This window comes from Pholis gunnellus, assembly GCF_910591455.1.
Source record: "Pholis gunnellus genome assembly, chromosome: 7".
Classification (NCBI taxonomy): domain Eukaryota; kingdom Metazoa; phylum Chordata; class Actinopteri; order Perciformes; family Pholidae; genus Pholis; species Pholis gunnellus.
The window spans coordinates 12643183-12664733 of NC_136533.1; the positions used below are offsets into that span (position 1 = coordinate 12643183).

Here is a 21551-nt window from a genome sequence, read left to right on the forward strand (position 1 = left end):
AAAGTGTAACTCCACCATTAACATTTAAGTGCCCGAGGTGGAGCAAACATTTTAGCAGGAAACTGCAAGAAAATCTGCCCAGCTAGCTTTTTCAGGATAAACATTAGAAAATATATAAACAAAGAAAATTGTAGACACAGCAGAGCTGGTCGTAGTGACGGTAATACAAAGATATATGGTCTGATGCATTTCTTTTTCCAAGATCAGCAGTCCTGCACCCTGAAGCGGTGCAAATGGGAGCGTCAGAAACATTTTTTGAAATGATAGTATAGTGTCCAAAATTCATTTCTTGGTGGGAATAGCTCAGTGAAAAGAAGGATTACTTCCTCCAAAACTGTTAAATGCACCAAAAACCTGCATCAGTAGTGGAAGACGTATTTAGATCCTAAATAACAACAATGTAAAAATACTCCACTAAAAGTCCTTCATTCAAAATCCCACCGAAGCACAAAAGTATCAAGTATTGTTGCAACTAGTAGGTGGAGCTAGTTTTAACTACTTTATATTTGGTCCAGTGGTTCCCAATCCAGGGGTCAGAAACCCTCCATCGGGTCACAAGACAATTCTAAAGGGTCATCGGTGATTGATTGGATTGGAAAGAAGAAGAAACACAAGTTGCGCAGAACACATTTCTCTTTACTTGCCTTTTATTGATGCTGTTTTGGGATCATTTTACATCGTTAGGTCTTGAACAGCTCTTTAAATGAAACCATCTGAGAAGTTTGGAGGTGAAGCCAGTCTTTGGTGCAACTACTGGAGACAAGCGGCATCAAGTGCCTTTTGTTGTAAGGGTTTACAAGCAAAAATAAAACAAAGAGGTTGGGATTTACTAGTTTAATCCTGAACAATGCATACACAGTTTTAAGTCAAATAAAAAAGTAACTCATATCTACAGCTGTAAGATAAATGTAGTAGAGTAAAAAATATAATATTTCTCTCTGAAAGTGGTGGAGTGTAATAAGGCACGTCTAGTGTATTGTGTCTCATTACCCTCCACCACTGGTGACCAGAGCTATTAAAAGATGCCTCCATTAGATTCAGTGCTCGTCTGATTAGGGGGCTTCACTCACTGTGCTTGGTGGCCACGTGAGCTTCATTGAAGCACTGACCTCTATTTTGTAATGTAGGCTACACATCAGATACGATTCTACTACTCCGGTGCAAGCGTGCCCGGTGCGCCTGTCTGACTATCTATCTGTACTGCGGTCTTTCCACCTCCTCCCGGGGAGCCAACAACACCTGGAGAGTGAAATCAAACCGGCTGCTCGGGGTCGAGGGACGGAGTTATTGGCCGCTGCGCCTTTAAGGCTGCATGTGGTCCACATCTCGCTGCTCCCATGGCAGGCTGTGTAGGTGCACGCTTCCAAAGTTTGACTGGGGAATAAGGGGGTAACACCGGAGACGCGGCAGCAGCAGCATCAGCCCCGCCGGGAAACCGACACAAGGAAATCGTCTTCCGCAGCTCGCCTGGGAGTGTCCGACTCCGGCGATGAGAACAATGGGAGAGATGGCTGAGCGCATCTTTTGATTTATAAATGGGAAACACAAGAAGGTTAATGTAGCACAGGGTTTGCTGAAAGAAGGGACACCCCGGCTGCAGCCCACCTCCCCCTCAGCCATGCCGCTTGTATTCCGCACGCTGCTGTTCGGCTTTGTAACGCTGCTGGTTGTGCTTTTGATTATTGATGATATTGCAGAAGTGGAGAAAGAAACTGCGTAAGTAGCACCCCGTAATTTACCCATGCGTTGTATGTATGTATGTATGTATGTATGTATGTATGTATGTGTGTGTGCGTGCGTGCGTGTGTCCATTGTTTTCTTGTCCAGCAGGTTATTTCCTCACAGGATTTAATTTGTGAAGTGGTAGAGGGGGGGACTAAAGAATAAATGAGTGAAATAAAAGAGGTTATCGTTATTGAATTGAAGTTTAGAGTTGGATTTGGACAATTGGAGGTTTGTTTCAATTTGTAACACTTGGGTGCAGCAGCAGCAGCAGCAGCAGCTGTTCCGACAGCAGCCTGGCCAGGGTCTCCAAGGATCAGGCTATTTGTCTTGCAGCAGCCTGCATGCGGGATGGGATACATTTACACTATAGGAGTAGACTGAGTGTGTGTGTGTGCGTGTGTGCGTGCGTGCGTGCGCGTGTGAGGGAGAGAAAGACTGGGGGGGGGGGCAACAGATTGGAAACAAACGAGTGTCTCCTCTTTTTTTCTTTTTCAGTCCTTGAAATGTTGAGCAGTGCAGCAGACACATCTTCCAAGTCACGCTTATATTTGACCTGCGAAAAAATACATTCTTAATTTAGGACTAAAATAAATCACATGTAAAAAACCAACCAGGCCTCAACAGTGCAACATCCCACTCATCATTATCATCACCGCTTTATAGATGCTGTGCTACTCTCTCTCCCTCCTTCTCTCCCCCTCTCTCTCTCTCTCTCTCTCGCTCTCTCTCTCTCTGTGTGTGTGTGTGTGAAGCTTGTGGATTCTCACACATCTGCCTTTCAGCAAGAACATTTTGCTTTGAATACAATTACTCGGCTGTGGCTCATGTGGTAATGAGGTCATATTGGTTTGTGCTTCGCGGTGGGAGAAGACCCAGAGCCGATTCCACTCCTGCATAAATGTAGCGTAACGCGATTGTAACAATACATTTAAAGCCACCAGGATTGTAAAACGAGTGAGAACGGCCCACTTGTCTGTCAGAGAAGCACTCTTCTGTTTCAGTTTCTCCCTCCTTCAAGACAAGCTGGCAGCTTGTCATTATTTTATCACATGTGAACAAGGTCATGATTGAAAAATAGGCTGATTTAGTATGACCGTAAAATGCGTATTGGTTGCATGGTGTATTCAACACGTCTTTAAAAAGATTGCTGCCTTATCTTGAGAAAATAACACCTCCTTTCAGTATAATGGGGCTCCATTAAGGCCCCATTTCTCCTCATTACGTCAGCAAATGGACCCACAGTGGATTGCTTTAAAAATACCTTGATGCATGCTTTCCACCTTTATTCTGTCTGGAAAGACGGAAGCACGGTACGCCTGGGATTGAATACAGTGGGTGCATTATTGTTACAGGATATGATTACAGGAAGGACTTGAAACATCAGTCCATTATCAACCAAGCCTTCATGCTGCAGTATGTGATTCATAATTCAATCCAAACCATTTTTCTTCCCCCCTTGTAGAAATACTGGACATTCAAAGAAGACGAACTTTCATCGGCTCATCCCTAAACCGCACAGGTCTGAAATCCAATTATCTCCACGCACACACACACACACACACACACACACACACACACACACACACACACACACACACACACACACACACACACACACACACACACACACATATATATACTGTATATGCAAATGCATATAGCTGTAGACCACCAGTGGGGAGCTTAATGGTCTTTCCATATCATTTATATAGTTGGCATTGGCCATTTGATTCCTTTGCAGCCTTGACAGTGAGTCATTCGCAGTGAACGTCTCATTACTTTTTACAGCGAGAAGGCAGCTGCTATAAATACCCATCAATGTGGTGGTATCCATGTGATAACAAAAACATCTGCCATAAGAATAATGCTGAATAAAATAGCAAACAGCCTCAACTTTATTGCTTTTAAATTACTCTAAGCCTCATTGCAGCCAAGTCAATTCTTTTTATACGCCGCGGTGGAGGAATCATTTAGATTTGATTAAGTCAAAGTAGGAATACCTCTATGTAAATATACTCCGATACAATAAAAGTCCTGCATAATACGGTGCGTAAGTGTTCAAATGTATTTAAAGTACTCGTTATGCAATATATGGCCCCCATGAATGTTATATAATGAACCATCTTACTGTACAATGTAGTTAATAGCTTACGCTGTGAAATAAGTGTTGGGCAATCAAAGTAAAAGAGTAAAGCTTTAGTTATTTAAGAACAACTACCCAACATTTGTTCCTTAGTAAGTGTACTTAGTTACATTCCACTACTGTTACTATAACCCCAAATCACAAATGTGTGACCCTCTGTTCTTACACCCTCGATTCAGAAAGGAAAAATTAAAAGAACCCTTATATTGGGGGAAAAAGAGGGAGAAATGAACACAATATATGAACCAAATACCAAGGCTTTTGTTTCTTATTGATTAGAACTTTAAACATCAACGATAGCGTGTCAGTAACACCACTTCCCGTTCTCCTTCAGAAAGGCTGCAGCGCACGTGGATCCGACTGCTTCGACACGATCGAGCAAAGACGTAAATCACCTCAGTCCGAGCTACAACAACACTGTCAAGCTCTCGTCAAACGACTGGACCTTCAACAAGACGCTCTCCAACCTCATCAGGCAAAGCTCACCGCTCTCTACAATTATCTCAACATCGTTTCACACTCCGCTCAGCAGAGTCTTTTGTTTTTTTTATAACTAGTGTGTATTTTTTCTCTCATCACAGAAAGAATATTCTGAGGTTTCTCGATCCAGAGAGGGACATCTCTATTCTGAAGGGCACGCTGAAACCGGGAGATATCATCCACTATGTGTTTGATCGCCACAGCACCACCAACATCTCAGAGAATCTCTACCGTCTTTTGCCAACTGTATCCCCCATGAAGAACCAACATCACAGGCGCTGCGCCATAGTGGGAAACTCTGGCATTCTGCTAAACAGCAGCTGTGGACCCGACATCGACTCCCACGACTTTGTTATCAGGTATTCTTCTTTTTCTTTAGAAATGGCATAAGTCATTAGAGGGTTGGAAGGCTTCCACTTGAGATAAATCATATAACACATGCGAGTCAAAGTGGACCGTAATTGAAACGGATTAGCACATTAGTTTCAGTTTGAGGTTTATCTCACTTTACTGAGAGTATAATTCACATTGGAATGATGAGCACTTTCTCGAGTTTCTCGGTTTGATTCAGGTTTAGAGTCGGTGCTCACACCGCTGGAAATATATTAATTGCACTTTTGAAAAAGCTGGCAAAGCTTTTTTTTTAATGATTTAAAGTTGGAAATGAGCTGGCGGACTGAGGGCAATTAAATGCACGAGTATACACTAGACTGGCATTTTGAAAGGTCTTTGCATCCAGCAGAAACACATTGTGCTTTTTAGAGAAACGCCGGCGCTCTCAGGGGTCCTGCTCTCATTTACCGGAGGATTGTGTTTGTGAAGCCATCAGCCGGCTCTGTCTCGTGTTTAAGGAGTCGCTGAGTGGGTTATTTATCACTATTCACTTGTCGGAGGAGGGAAATAAATCTGTCTGGGGGTTGTATTATAATGAAAGATGCAAAAACAAAATTTATTCTTGTTGGGATTCTGTGTACAGCAGAACAATCTAACAAAACGTGCACTAACTGCAGAGGTAAGTACTGTGAGAAACAGCCTCTAATAAATCAATGACTTTAATGTTGCTGTATCAACGGAGCAGGAAGTAGCTGTCTGTGGTAGCACCTCATTGAGCGGATTGATTGATAGCTGAATAGGCCTCAAAATCCTTTTGTGTCCCTTTCTTTTATTATTCTGAAATTGATTCTGTTGTCAGCGAATCTCGTCTTTTCTAAGTGCTGCGATGTTATGCTGACGAGGAGAGGTCATGATTTCTAGACCACAGCAGCATGATAATGACGGCGGGGCACGGCGGTAATGGTTGGCTGAAGGCAGACAACAGGGAAAGTGGCATTTTGAGAAGCTGAGGATTTTACTCTGACATACACGATCCGGAGATAATGCCTCAGCTAAATATAGTTCTCTGCCCTACGCTGCGTTTCCACGAAGTAGGTTGACAGTATTTTGGGTTTGAGATCATTTGTGTGTTGTGATGACGTAATGGAATAATTTGGAGTACTTGAGCAATTTATTAGACCTTTCAAAAATCAATTAGAGTCAGCTGATGGCGCATGTTTGTCATGTTTTCCTCTCGCATGTAATCATTGAGCTGTTTCCTACAGCAGGTGCATCAGCTGCCATAGTATTTCGACGGCAAACCATTAAGCTGCAATGGTGAGTTACTGTCCAGTGAAAATCATGCATCTATTCAGGATGATTTGGAATTTTCCGATGAAACGGACCGAAATGAAATGAATTGTGTTGTTGATGTTTTGGAGACATGGGTTTTCACTGGACAGTGACCGCACGTTTTACATTAGAATATGTTAAGTTGTTAAAAGCGTGCACTCCTGGTTCGCTTTCCTTCCACACTGTAGAGAATAGAGTCGCTTCACCGTGAAGATAATTACCGTCTTTGTGTTTTCTGGTATTTACTTGGAGGCCGAGGTTAACGGCAATAAACAAAAAGGCCATGCTGCTTTTCTGCTGAATTTCACTTGTGTTTCTGCTCTGTTTCACTCTGCCTGACAAATGCTCTGACTAGCTTGGGGACACACACAGATGGAGGGTAGATTTAAGGGGGAAAACAAAAATGTAAGTGTGTTCGTAATGTGTGAGCTGCCGGAAGATTAAGATTTTTGAAAAGGTACATGTCTGAAGTTAATTAACCATTGCAGAGTAGCAGTCAGTGTAATCGGCTCGTGAAATGAATGAATTATCCAAAACGGGTACATCAAATCATTGCAGCTCACTTTAAGGACATGTATGATTGAAGTGTAGATTTGGGGCTTTCATTTAAGCCCACTTGTGAGTCTGGTGACTGAAGATCATAGCATACGAATCATTTTCATATTTATCAAACCTTTCAGTGAGCCCTCACATCCTGCATTAGTTAAATCTGCAATAATGTTTTCTACACTCTTTTATTCAGGTTTTCCTTTTCATTTGTCACCCATCTGCACATGTCAGAGTTCAACAAAACAAACGAGGGAACAAGCTGTCTTTATATTCATTTTCTGAAATGCTTTAGGCTGCTAAAAGGCCAGGAGAGCAGTCTGTTGAATTCTTCTGAGAGTTTTTATTTTTTTTTACTTTTATTAAATGATTAACAACAGTCCACTACACACACAGAGAGGCCTTTCAGGATCTGTCTCACAAGTGTGAGTTAACACAAAGACAAATGTAAGAAGAAAATGTGCTCGCTCTATGTGGAATGCCAAAGCTTTATCAGTCAATGAATCTGCTTTGTTTTTGTTCTAAGGTGTAACCTGGCACCAGTGGAGGAGTACTCTCGGGACGTAGGGTGGCGGACCAACTTGGTGACCATGAACCCTTCGGTGGTGCAGCGGGCCTTCCAGGACCTGGTCAGCGAGGAGTGGAGGGATCGCTTCCTGCAGCGGCTTCAAAGCCTCAGCGGCAGCGTGCTGTGGATCCCGGCCTTCATGGCCAAGGGGGGAGAGGAGCGCGTGGAGTGGGCCCTTCGTCTCATCCTGTTGCACACTGTGGACGTCCGCACCGCCTTCCCCTCGCTGCGCCTCCTCCACGCTGTCAGAGGGTAAGAGACGGCTCAGGCTGGCAACCGCTGCTCCCGGTTAAGAACTCCTGTGAGCAGCATAATGAATGGGGTTGGCTAACTCTAATCTGCATCCCAGGTGGCTATTTTTAAACGGAGCATTAAAGCTGATATCCTGGGGCAGTTGGTGTGAGAACGCTGCTGGGCCTCTCTTCACTTAGTGTGCACCTGGAGTCGTCCTACCAAATGTGTCTTGAACAAGTGTGAAATGTCTGCGTGCGTTTGATTGAGAAATGAACGACATAGTTCAAGTAGACATATCAGGGTTTTTGTGATTTGATTTATGTGCTCGGATGAATCATGTATATCCCTTAAAAAACGAGTGAAACATTTTGGGAAATGCACGTATTTGTAGCGAGTTAGAGGAGAAGGTCAATAATACGACTCTCGTATTTGTGTGTTAAGTAAGAAGCAGGAGCCAAGAGGTGATTAAGCTTAGCGGCAAGACTGGAAACATGGGGGAAAGCTGGCCTGGCTCAGTTCAAAGTTCAAAAATATATCTACCAACACCTCTCGTTGTCACATTGTTTCTTTGTTTAATGTGCAAACAAGCAGAACTGTGAGAAGACCAAGAGCCTATAACAACAGGAGCAGCTTTGTGAGGCTGAACTAAATGCTAGCATTGGCATGCTAACGTGCTCATAAAAACTTAGCTTACATCCTGATATTTAGTAAGAATAATATATATTTACTGTTTTAGTTTAGTGTGTTAACATTCTAACATTTGCTTATTAGCACTAAACACAAAGTAATTTCTGAGGCTTTTGGGAACGTCATTAGTTTTGCCGGTATTTGCTCATGGCATCAACCAAATGTAGCCTTGAATTCATTCTGAGGGGGGACTTGAACTTCTGAACCAAATATCATGACAATCTATGACATTTCACTCAAAACCACAATCGTCAAACCTCATGGTCGTGCTGGAGGAAAAGTCAGGGGAGCACGGAAGTGAGGAGGGTTCATCCTATGAGGACCGTGAATGTCAGTACAAAATGTCTTTGCAATTTACCCAATAGTTGTTTAGATAGTTCAGTGTGGACCAAAGTGGTGGACTAACCAACCAACAAACTGAGCGATATTTCCCTCCCTAGAGCCATGCTGCTAGCTCGACTACAAATAAAGACTTTGTGCTTTTAATGTGAGTTACATGCTTTGGCTATTTCTTGGTATTTTCAAAAGCCAAGTGCAGGGATTTCCCGTAATCTTGTCGTCCCGGTGGAGTTATCAGGCAACCAGCAGGAACTCTACAAAAAAAGTGCTCTGCAAGAAAGCAAATAATGGCATTTCCCAAAATGTCAAGCTACGTGCAAAATATCACTTACTTGTTTGCTCCAAATTGTAGTTTTTAGATATTTAGATATTGAACAAATAAGATATGCTGTTAAGCTGTGGTATAATAGGACCTTTACATTTTGATAATATTCTTTATTTTAGAACTGGATCTTTTTTGAGGATTTCTTTTTTGCAGATCTGTCAAATACAGCCTTCACTGCCTTCATGCTGTTCTAAAACCCATCTGGGCAATTTTCATTGCAGTCATTGCTTCTCTCTCATCACAACCAGACTCTGCTCGGGATCTTTTCTGCTTTGTTAAAAGCCTAACAACCGCTGTTCAGTGACCAAATTATGCCACTTTGTCTGCCCCAACTAACACTCTAATTGCAAACGGGTCGAACTGGGCCATTATTTTTTCTGGTCTGTTTGGTCAGTGTTGTACAAGAGAAAAGCAGTCACCTAAAATCTGTTTGGAGATGAATCCAATGCCTTATTCCTTTTTAATGTGGTGTCTGATAAAAGCTCCCCTTGACCTCGTCATCGTCTCTCTAAGACTGGACTTTAACTCCCCGTCATGCCCTAGAGGACAAAAGATCGACTCATATTCACTCCAACCAAATGCCACATCAGACCATTTCACTGATAATTAGGCCGTCTCCTCTGCTTGTTAAAATGCTGATTACCTGCTGTAGTGTTCAGTTGCACTTTAAACCTGCCCTCCAGAGTTTTCCTTCATGTCACACGAACTTGCTTTAAATAGTACAACCTCTGCATCTCAACGTGACCTTCCACTCTAACCACAGAGTGTACAGCCAGAGAAGGCAGCAGTAGCCCCGAGGCTGGAGAAATGGGCGAGTGACTGGAAAGGAAAATGAAGTTGGGGCAAGTGAACGTCTGACCTCCTTGTCCCCGAAGCTGCTTCATCCGTCATAGCAGGTCCTAGGTCACCTGAAGTAGAAGAATGCAAGTGTGCGCTGCAGACTTTTAAACATGCTGCTAAACATATCCTCCTGAACAAGTAATAAACTAACATTCACTGTACAGGAGTTGTTTTTCCAAAGATACATGCAGTAAAAGCTCTGCCAGTGTGGTGAGGGAATTTGTTTTTTTTAACTTTCATTATTGCATGTCTTTGTCCAGATCTAAGACAAATAGATATTATTTGTTTCCTGGGCAGGTGGCTGCACTAGATTCAAGATTTCTGAGCCAGGAAATGTGTGGAATAATCTTGTTTTTCTGTGTTATGAATAGGGCTGCATGGAACTATTATTTTTCGTTGTCCATCTGAACCGATAGAAGAGATATCCGCACTCTTAAACCTATGCAGTAAGAGTGCGGATGTCTCTTGTGTCAGTTTGGACTCATTGATGGTTCCAGCACTTGAGCAAAGATAAAGCCGGATGGTCATCCTGCATTATTGTCAATCTGTGAAAATGCCATTTCAAAGAGCCTAAAATGACAGTACAAAGCTCAAATATATTCATTTTACAATGATGTAAAAGAGACAAAAGGTAGCTCTGAGCTGAAACCAGAGAATATCTATTACTTAGAGAATTAATTTTCTATCAATTTATCGACCAGCTGCTTCAGCATTCAAAATAACTTGTTTAGAGTGATATTTTTGCAGTTCATCCACTGAGCAAATAGAAGAAGAGGCGAAAAGCTCACATATTGATTATCTGTGAGCAGTGAGTGTTTGAAGGGGCAGCTTGCTGGTCCACAGCGGAGAAACATATCCAGCAGGCTCTACATTTTTACTTGAGTGACTTCTTAGGATTCAGCTGCACGGCTGTGTGATCCGGCATACTATATATCTGGATTTATATCAAAACTCTGAGGGAGGAAGGTTTTACTGAAGGAGAAGTGTTGCCTCCTAATGAATACTGACGTAAGTGTGCTACTTAGAGCTCGGGAGAGCACATTCTTCCCTTTGCTGTACTTCTAGGTGGCAGGTATCGAGTTACTGGATGCAGCCACTCACACACTATACGTCTTTGTCAACAGGTATTGGCTAACCAACAACGTCCACATAAAGCGTCCGACCACTGGGCTCCTCATGTACACGATGGCCACTCGCTTCTGTGAAGAGATCCATCTTTACGGCTTCTGGCCCTTCCCACTCGACCCGCAGGGCAAACCGGTCAAATACCACTACTACGACGCTCTAAAGTACGAGTACACGTCCAGCTCCAGTCCTCACACCATGCCTCTGGAGTTCAGGACCCTGAGCGCGTTGCACAGACAGGGGGCGCTCCAGCTGCACACTGGGACCTGTGAGTCAGAGAGGAGACCACAGAAGGAGCTGCAGAGCAAATAGCTCGAAGGACCTCCATGGAAAAACACTTTGAGCGGACTCCGTACAAACAGTTCTCTTGTAACCGTACTTTTACGAAACTTGAATTAACTTATTTTCATTCGGGGAATGAATTTTTTTCTATTTCAAGCTCTTTTAGTGACTCGTTTCACTGGTGTGTTTTAACTTTAATGAGATTTCTATGGCAGCCTTTAAAATAATGAGACCCTTTTCTACTGGTGTCCACGGAGATGCTGTCATCTCTTAGCCCCTTATTTTTCTTAAACAGACCGTTTTAAAAGGGCATCAAGTTTTCCAGTATGGTTATAAATTAAGGAATCAGAACATATTTTTAGATGCCATTTATTAATGATTAACAGGGCTCCATTACAGGTGTGTTGTAATTGACCCAGCATGTCAACGTCATGAGGAGCTGCTGAATTATTGGCTCCTGTGAGACTCTTTTTGGGCCACAAGATGGAAGCACTTAATAATCAGGGAGATCAATGATGACAGAAACATTGTTGGTCAACTGTTTGTTTAATATGATGTTCAACTTGTGATAACAAACGTTCCTCTGATAGAGAACATTTAATGCTTTTGTAGCTTCTTATAAAGTCGCCGGTGTAAAACAGGTTATTCATAAGCAAAAAAAACTCCCAAAGTCAAGTCAACCAGAGCTGCCAAGCGATAAAGTTGGAGATACCGTGAGAGCCGAATGAAGGAATGGAGACACGTTGAATTGTATTGAGCTTCTGTGAGCATAAAGAAGGAGTGTACCAGCTGTTCACATAAGAATGTTTGCACAGACGTAGGCGGCGGTAAACTCACTTTGTGAACTTTTCTCAATGAACACCAGCCTTGTTTCTGCACCGCAAATGTTGGTAGTGAGGCTGTAGCTGTGTGTTGGTAGTACGGAGAACTTTAGAGCTGTTTTTTAAATGAATGTATTGGTGATATTCTTACAAATGCTGTAAGAAATGAACCTCATAATGTGCTTTATATAAATGAATAGTTAAAGTTAGCAGCAGTGCAATAACACTGAGAGGAGTATACGGACTGATAACGTGTATGCCTTTATCCATTTAAAATGATGTATGAATTGTACTTGTGTAGAGGGTTTGGGTTAGTATTTCAACCAATATAGGTTGATATAGATATTTGTGGATTTTGATTGAAGTTGCCAGTATTTTATGCCTGTAATAATAATAATCAATAAATTAGACCATTCACAAGCCCAGAAATAAAACTGGGTTTATCCAAGTTATTCTTAACACAAAGGGACAGATGGCAAAACAGAGTTACATGAAATTCTATGTTTATTTTAAGGCCATACCAGACTCATTTGTCAAACCAATACATCAGTTCAAAGCTAGTTTGTATTATACTTCTGTACTTTGAAGTTTCAAAGTTCAGTTCAGTTTTTAGGGGTTTTTAGGAGTTGTCTTTGTCTTGATATGTGCTTTTTTGGCAAATGATTTGGGTATTTCTCTGCAACAAACTGCCTCTTTCAATAACAATTAACAGAAGAATTTGAATTACTCCCAAGAGCTCTGCAGCTAAACAAGCAGCCTGTCATGCGCTTCCAGTCATGTGATTTGTTCATGTTGTTTTGACAAGATGCACCAGTTGACTTGTATGTTGGCCAACGCCGCGAGTAAAGTTAAGAATAGACACAAATTGTGTACGTGAGCAGTCTGAGGCAATAAAAGATTTGTGAAAGCTCCTCTGAGCTCAGCAAAATAGAAAATAATGAATTAACCCAGAATCTGAAATTCACTTTCTACTGACGTAGTTTCTGACAAAAAAACGTATGGGATGGTGCTGTATAGTTTGTCATGTATACTTTATGTTAACATCTGCTTGATGTCCAAATTCCCGCAAACAAATGTCATCTTTTGCATGCTTGGTCTTGATGCTTATAAAACATGAGTTTATTTCATTTTTTTAGTTCTGAAGATATTCAGTGTGACTCGAGGACTCTTCAGTTGTGCAGTTACGACAAAGTGAATGTACTTTTCTGGGTGAGAACACACAAAAGATCAGAATGGAAATAAATAACACTTGAAGCCTCTCCCTTAGAACGATTTAACACTTCAAAGGAAGCAGTTTTATTTCAGTAGTGTTTTCAAAGAAATGGAAACGGAGGAAACAGCTGTGGGCGCACACAACATCTCTGTGTCAAAAATTAAACAGGGACTTTGTTTTTTGTCAATAAACTTCCAAAACTTGTTTTTGGTTTAGATGTGGGATTAGGGAAATTAGCTACAGTCTTCAAATAGCTACCACAATGACTTGAATTCATTTTACAACAGGAACTGAGGATTCAGTTCTAATAAAAGCCTAGAATCAGCCTCTGTAGATGAGCAGGCTTTTTCCACAGTTTCACCAACAACTAAGGATAAAATAAAAGACGTCTCCATGATGGAAGACGCACTCCTCTGAGACAAACTCAGACAAAAATCTGATCTGCACATACAGTCAAAAGCTAAAGAGAAACATGACACAGTGGTCATATAAGTCTGATGGATAACACAGGAAATAACCAGCAATCTGCTAAAGATCACTGCATCAAAAACACATTTGACAGTTTGATTCACATATGATTCAAAAACCTTTTCAGACATTCACACACATCACTCCATGTCGCTTGTATATCGAAACAGCGACAACAAATGTATCCAATCTTCTGTGAATGTCAAAGACTGTGTACGTTTATGACACACTGTTCCTTCTCCTGGAAAGAAAAAGTTGTACAAGTTGGGCATTACAATCTTTTCTGTTGTCATTCAGACAACAGCTGTAGGCCACGGTGCACTCAATCAAATAACAGTTTGGATATAAAACAGAAAGTCACCTACAATACCAACATTCCCAGTTAGTGCAGAAACCTAATCCAGGTGAATTCTGCAACGTTGCTAGTTTACTTTAATTACATTTAGGGTGCAGACAGAGACGAGGAAGGTTTGTGAACTCCTCTGCTATTTCTTCTGTGTACTTTATATCAGACTTTTGGTTCATTATATATTCTGTATTTGAAATAAAGATATAACAATTTGAACCAGTTATGCTTTTAGTTGTTTTTTTAACTGTTTAGTGGGCCAAATGGTTTTAAGGACTTATTCACAATCAAGTGAAACGTCCATTTTAAACCCGCATGTCAACACATTTCCAACAACAGTCAAAGCCAGTGTTGCTGCTTGAAACGATAGGAACACTTTTTTCTTTTGATTTTTTTTTTTTTTTACCAGAACCTGTGTGGCACAGAGAAGCAACTCTTCAGGAGGGGAAACAGTCCATTTCTAGTTAGACATTACAAGAGTCAGTGAGCCATCAGCATGAATTATTGTGGGAGACATTCCGTGTATACTTTACTAACTGTTCACCTATATCTCAAACAAGAGATACCAGATTTTTGGGATCATTTTGACGTAACATGGTTTTTGATTTAGAAAATAAGACACTGGGTGCGTGTCGCACATGTTGAATACTGTTGTAGAGATCGTTGAGTGGTGGCTTGATTAAACGACATTATCACATGATTGAACACACTTGATCACAACAGATTACAGGATTCACATTCATAGCAAACAGATGTATTTCATAAACACCTCACAAATGTACCCTGACGATATTATTTGAGCTTTTAATCAAATTTGAACCTCGGAAAAAACATAATTCAGCTGAGATAGCAGCAAAAGAGGAACGTCTACAACATACAGTAAAAAAATATACGCTTACTTCATACATAAGGACAGACCACCTTCAACAGTATGTATGCACAGCAAAGTGGTTAGTAGATAGAAATATATTTGGTATGAAATTTTAGTTTAAAAAAAATCAATTGCTGTATATCAATAGATTCTTCAAAGTGTGCACATTTTTACATTTGAATAGAGTATCCTCTGCGTAATATTTGTTGCATGTTAACATTTGATGCAATGACTGGTGGTCTTACGTTTTATTATGGGTATTTATCATAGCTTCAAAGCAGGCGCTGGTTCCTTTCTACTATAAACTCCTCAGCCCGACCCACTGTAGCTCAAGCGTAGAAAGTTAAATGGCAATAACTGTCAGAAAATAAATGTCATTCTGATCTTACTAACATCAGAGACAATTGTGCAGGTAACGTGTGGCACATGATGGAAGCAGCCGTAAAGCTGCAAACAATGATATCCATGTGGCTCCAGTCCTTTTAACACAGATTAAAGCCATGCACAAGCAGAATATGATGTTGCTGATCTTCAACTACACAAAAAAACAAAACAGGAAATCACTTCAGTTGTCCCGTGCAAGACAGGAGTTATCAAATATTGATGTCCGTGCTGGGATTCACCTGCAAAACAAGATGAAAACAACTCACAGTTACTATGAACTGGATCTGGTGCTACCGCCCATGTGGTTAGGAGGAAACGTTCCCCTGCAGTCCGGTCTGACTTGGATATCAAGAATGTCAGGTAAACAGGACGTCACACCTTCCTTTGAGGAAGTGGTCATGTGTTAAAGAACAATGGAGAGGACGGAAGGGTGAATCCTAATATCAACATCAGATTACCTACAATGTTTCTTAAAAATAGCGCGTTTCTTCAAGAAGATCAAGCAAACACATATTAAGGACAATAAAAGTCTACTAAAAGCAGTGAGACGTCTGCTTTAGTGGCACTACACTAACTTTGTCAAAACTATGGTGCCACCCAGCAACATTTGACCTTCGGGAAATCAAGGTTAAAATATATTATAACTACAATGGTTAGATAAGTAGAGGCATTGAGGAAAAGTAAGGCAAGTAAAGCCAGACAATTCAAAAGTACAAAATTACTACAAAGGGTTCCGTTTTTTGAAAATGTACACAAATCTTTTATGTTTCATTTGTTTGACTGAGTCAAACCCTTTCAAAGAAGCACTATTTCTTTTGGGAAACATTCTGTACAGATACATTTCTGTATAGAAATAAAGGACCAGAGTGTGAACTAGTTTATTATACCGTTAACACACTTTAAAGTGTTGAATATCTCCACTGTTACAGTCACTGTATCTCATGTGTGGACATCTCTCTCAATGGGATTAGGCCTGCAATCGTTCTTATTTGGTCAAACAGAAGAAAAACTAAATTGTTCTTCGATCTGAGAAGGATTTTCATTTAAAAAAAACAAACAAACCTGTATTTGACGTCAAAGAGGGTCGAGTCATCCTCATCATCGTTCTCCTCATTAAGAGGGGCCATCTCCACACGCTCAGCAGGTGTCGTTATAATGTCATATTTCCTTGTTTTTCTCAATCGTCTCCCAGATCTGTGAGGAAGAAAACGTTGCCCAACATGAGACGAGCACAAGAAATACAATCTCACCCATTTAGTCTGACTGACTAAACCACAACATCAGCTGTGCACCTATTTTAGTTCAGATAGTGAGGACTAAAGCGGTGACATCTTACAACCTCAAACTAATACTTTCCTATGAAGAAAAAGTGCTGGAATGATTATTCAATTGACATTAATTGAAAATTGATTGCCACCATTTGTGTGTAAATTGTGTGATTTATTAACTGAAGTGCAAAATTCTATTTACCTTTTCAAATGAAGATGAAATATGCTTTTCCCTTGTTTTATATATCTTTGAAAAGCAATTCAAAGACATCACATTGGACTCTGGGAACTTGTGATGGCCATTTTCCACTATTTTATGATATTTTATTTATTAAAAGATCCACTGATTAACCGAAAAAAAAGCAAAAGATTCATCTGCAATCAGAATTGTCATTAATTGCAGCCATAATATGAAATATGAAAACAGTACACCTAAAATAAATCATATGTGATGAATGTAGAGATGGTAAGATAGGTCACAAACACATAAGGACACGAAATAGCCTCCATAGAGCACCATCAGCTGGCTTAGTGCCTTCACACTAGAAGGAATATCATTAACAGGCCCAGACCTAACACAACCACGTGCTCCTAATCGATGAATTTACCAGAAACACTACAAAGAGCGACATTTATACCGTGATCACCAAACTGCGACTGCATCGTTGTAATTATTGCTTATTATAGAACCGTCTAAATAGAAGAGATCAACCTGACCTACCTGACCACTTTGATGACCAGGCATGTGATGAGAACAGCTGTTAACACGCAGATGAAAATAACAATGTTTTTCAGAACTGGAAGATGCGTCATTAGCGATGAAATCCGGGATCCCACGCCGGCATCTGTGACATTATGTAGCAGCTCTTGATCTTCGCCGACGATCGACGATGATGTTGAATTTAACTGCGTCGCAGGTGAGGACGGAGTTTGTGGTTCGCCACCGACCCGCCAGAGTGCCGCGATGAAGAAAGTTAATACTAGATTGTATGTCACCATGGTGCCGAAATAATGACAATAATAATAATTAAAAAAAGCAAGCAGGGTGTCCTTTCAGCAGTTTCTCCGATCTGGATGAAATGCGACAACAGCTGTCATATTATGGAGAATCGGCTTATCACTGGCAGGTTTGTCTATTCACACAGTAATGCGAAACGCTAAAATCCATCTCCCTCCTCGTCCGAGCTTCTCCTAATGGTGGACTTCTAGGTCGTAGGTTGCATTCGCTTCCAAAACGTGTTTCCCTTGAGGTGAGTGATAGCAATCCTTCCTGATTGCATTAGGGCTGTGTGGAGGGTAGAGATGGGGATTATCCGCCTCCGGAAGAGCTCTGCAGGCTGGCCCACTGATCCCGGTGCTGAAGAGGAGCAGCGTGTGGGCTCGTGCTGCCTTCACTGCAGCCTCGTGCTTCCTAACACCTGCAGACCTGCTGTCAACACGAAGAAGATTCACACACAGATTCAGTCGACTATTTGTTTTAGTGGCTTATGTTTGATTACGCTTTTAAAGAAAAGTGTAATATACTATAATGTAATACAACATCATATAATATAATATAATACTACATTTAGATATCAAGTAAAAGACTAGACCCTACCCAGTGGAGGAGGAATATGTTTTAGACTACTTTCATAAATATAGCAACTTGGGGTTAAGTGTCTTGCCCAAGGACTGGAGGAGCTGGGGACCGCTCTACCTCTGAGCCTCAGCTGCCCCATATTAATAATCCAAATCTGCAAAGTCACTAATAACTAATGGTATGCAGTGGAGTTATCTAATGTATTGAAGTAAAAGGTACAATATTGGCTAAAATGTAGGGGAGTAGAAGTATAAAGTGGAAAAACTGAAGTTTCACATACTACCAGGAATACAACTCAGGGGAATAAAAACTACATTTGCCAATTTAATTTTTTTATATCAGTGATACAGATATTATGAATTAATAGTCAAAAGTATTGCAGTAAGGTTTAACACATAATGTCCAACGTGTGTCTGTAAACATCAGGATGTAAACTTGGAGTCATCGATGCTAGACATGGTTCTATTTAGAGGGAGTCTTATATTTGGATCTCTTGCATATCATTGCATTGTTTTCTTTGCAGAAGAAGAGTCACAGCTCGACATAGACGCCAGCCAATAGTGTTGCAATAGATTATTTTATGTATAATGACAAAACATGGAAAATAGCATTAATTCTTATGTCTACAAATTCTAAATACTACAATGTCTTTTGACACAGTGCGCACATCCCAACCTAAAGGCTTGGGTGTCAGTCAGTCTAAAGTTCTCTTAACACTTTGCTGCACAGGAGTTGGAATTGACTGGTAAGTTACAAATTTCCAACAGCATCTGAACGCAGCATTTCTTTGTTTTCCCCTGGGCCACAGCAAACACAGCCAAGACGTTGATAAGCAATCCATTGATCAGTAATGTCCTAATATATAGGCATAACGCAAACACAAACTAAATCTCTGTCCTTGTCTCACTCACTCAGACACATAGAGAGCCACAATTTATGATTCATCTCCATTTATATTTCCACTGGATTTATGGGTTTACAATCTACATTGTCCTTTTGAAAAAGTAGACCAACACAACATAATCCCTTGAATGGCTAGTGGGTACGGTCTTTGCCGTTAATGTTACTTCTGAAGTTCCTCACAGTGTGCAAACCTTTCATCTGAAAACAAAGACAGCCTGTGTAGTTCTGTCTGTTTTGATGTCTGATCTTATTTCTGTACACCTACTATTGGGAGTGCTGGCCCTTTAAAAAAATCCTCTCCTGTGTGTGAGAGCTGATCAAAGCCCACTAGATGGCAGCACAAAATAACAACATGCATTTTCTTTCAACACACAGTTCGAAATTCAGCACTGACTGGTGTGAGAGGGCCTTGAGGACAGGATCTGAAGCAGAAGAGGAAGGGAGATACATACTGAACACAAACATGCACACAAAGTCATAATGTACCCGTGCACTATGTTGATGTATGATTTTGCAAAGAGATTTATTTCTTATTGGGGACATTTTCCCTCGTCCTCACAAGGGAAGATACAGATCTGAAGCTAAAGGGGGTTGTCGCATTCTGAGAGGACGGCCTGAACTTTGCACAGAGAAGCAGCTCTGAATGTGACCACGGTCATCAGGTTACATTGCGTCTAACTGGCTTACACCACAGTTTGTTTTTTTTACACTTCCTATTCAGTTTAGCTGCAATTAAACACTCAATATCAAATATTAGTTTGGACAACCAACATATATGTTATTACAATACAAATGCAACACCTAGCAGGTTAAGTCTGAATGTCTTATGTTCAATGTCCAATGTTCGGGATCGTTGAGTAAAGTGCAGAGTAAAACGGTTAATTAATTTATTGTTTAAGAGTGAATGTATAAGCCTTATAATTGGAAAGGAAATCAATTTACGAGCCAAATTGTTTGTACTGGGAATATACCCTGAAAATAAGGGAAATTAATTTTGAACATATGAAACTGTCTGGAAATGATGCACTGCTGTGATATTTAGTATTTAGTTTAGTTTTTTGTTAATATATATATATATGTCTATCGTGTTAAATTCAATGAAGAGTATACTTGAGTCATTTGAAACTTGATACTCTAGTCCCTCCAAGCCATATAAGTCCTGAACATGCCTCACCATTAATCTCCACTGTTTGTGGAACAACATGACCACACCAGTACACAGAATCCTTTGCCTCGCTAATTCAAAAAGCAAACATAGCATACCTGTTCTTATGCCAACTGCTAAAGGTAATTTGCGGTGTAAAATGACGTCTGGTGTATGTGCTTTGACCTGAAATACAACAGCCATGAATGCAACCCTGCCTGTTTAGGCACACCCTTCTGCCATAGTAAAGGCTACTTTTCTTTTAACAAAACAAATGGCTGCATTTCCGCCTTCTTATTCTGACAAAGAATTGTTTTGTGCTGCAGATTAGTGTGAGTCCAGAGAGTGCTTATGTGTCATTATAGGTCATACTATTGCGTATATAAAGGGCCAATAGAAAAGCTCTCCCTGCTGACTACTAACTGGAGACTTCTTCTATATAAAATGGCGACCTGTGTGTTACATTAATGGCACATTTGTTTGCAGCGAATTAAGTCCTAATATAATGACATTGTATTGTATTGCATTCTTATTGATATTCACTAAGCTTTGTGCTGCAACAACAGTGCCAATTATTCCAATTCTCAATCTCTAAAAGCACAATGTGTGATTGCAACATTCAGGTGACTTAAAGGTTAAAGAAACTATTTTGGAATCTGGTGGGTAAGCACTTCCCTGTTCTAACCGATCCAACCGGCCAGTCAATACAAGACTGACTAGTCTGGAATTGCATTTGCAGAGAGGGCTCTCTTGTTGCTAGGCTGAAGATCTTTTTCAAGAAATCTGCCTCTGCAGAGAGCATGCGCTGTCGTGGCACACATCTCATTGGTCGGTGATGGGGGTGGAGTGCATACCACAGACTCCATGGACTGTCCAAGAAAGGCTGCACTGACTGAACAGCCAAAGTTAGCTAATTTTGGTTGTCCCCATTAGTGTTCAAACCTTTTTTTTCTTCAGTTAAATCAAATGATGTACGCAATCTCAATTGATTTTGTCACAAGCAAGGCTTTCACGTTCAGTTATTATTATCCAGAATCAGAGAAGCCTTAAGGATGCAGCTGTGCAGTTCTACTTCAGATTAATTATATATATATATATATATATATATATATATATATATATATATATATATATATATATATATATATATATATATATATATATATATATATACGTTTATAATAGAGCTGCAAACATTTTAAAAAAATGGCATATCTCACTCCAAAATGTAATGATGCATGGCCCCTATCACTCCTTCATTACCGTGACATGGCCATAGTCAGGTAGCCTACATCACTATCAGCAACTACGCCTGATGTCTGAAGTATGGTGTTATAGGCTACATAAACCAGGGAGTAAACATGTCATTGATAATTTACAATACACTATCTTTCTCCTTATCAAACGTGTTTAAAAAGGCCTAAGGCCTACTACATACATAATATAGGTGTTTTGAGGAAAGCCATTCATTTAGTCTGAAAACAGGCACACTGGACCAGCGTAAAGAGGAACATGTGTATACAGCTTAATATTTACAGCAATACCACTAAACAAGTATCTACATATATTACTAAGTATCACTGTTTTACAAATAC

The 21551-nt window shown here is 40.5% G+C and overlaps 2 protein-coding genes across 2 annotated transcripts; one reads left to right on the top strand and one right to left on the bottom strand.

Annotated features, from left to right (window-relative positions):
- The first annotated feature begins 1491 nt into the window (after positions 1 to 1491).
- Positions 1492 to 11060, top strand: st8sia2 (ST8 alpha-N-acetyl-neuraminide alpha-2,8-sialyltransferase 2). The gene is made up of 6 exons (XM_079162427.1): positions 1492 to 1716; positions 3188 to 3244; positions 4203 to 4343; positions 4450 to 4707; positions 7086 to 7379; positions 10677 to 11060. The coding sequence occupies exons 1-6, from the start codon at positions 1619 to 1621 to the stop codon at positions 10987 to 10989; spliced, it is 1161 nt and encodes a 386-aa protein (XP_079018553.1). The 5' UTR covers positions 1492 to 1618; the 3' UTR covers positions 10990 to 11060.
- Positions 11061 to 13047: 1987 nt separating this feature from the next.
- Positions 13048 to 17668, bottom strand: fam174b (family with sequence similarity 174 member B). The gene is made up of 3 exons (XM_079163745.1): positions 17052 to 17668; positions 16125 to 16256; positions 13048 to 15301 (listed from the first exon to the last, which is right to left on the bottom strand). The coding sequence occupies exons 1-3, from the start codon at positions 17327 to 17329 to the stop codon at positions 15298 to 15300; spliced, it is 414 nt and encodes a 137-aa protein (XP_079019871.1). The 5' UTR covers positions 17330 to 17668; the 3' UTR covers positions 13048 to 15297.
- Between the last annotated feature and the right edge of the window lie 3883 nt (positions 17669 to 21551).

Bases quoted from the DNA above. Each gene is read 5' to 3' on its own strand.
- fam174b (XM_079163745.1), bottom strand. From the start codon at position 17,329: ATGGTGACATACAATCTAGTATTAACTTTCTTCATCGCGGCACTCTGG. The intron at 16,257-17,051 runs GTAGGTCAGGTT...TCTTCCTCACAG, and splicing joins CTGGTCATCAAAGTGGTCAG to ATCTGGGAGACGATTGAGAA.
- st8sia2 (XM_079162427.1), top strand. From the start codon at position 1,619: ATGCCGCTTGTATTCCGCACGCTGCTGTTCGGCTTTGTAACGCTGCTG. The intron at 1,717-3,187 runs GTAAGTAGCACC...CCCCCCTTGTAG, and splicing joins GAAGTGGAGAAAGAAACTGC to AAATACTGGACATTCAAAGA. The intron at 7,380-10,676 runs GTAAGAGACGGC...CTTTGTCAACAG, and splicing joins CTCCTCCACGCTGTCAGAGG to GTATTGGCTAACCAACAACG.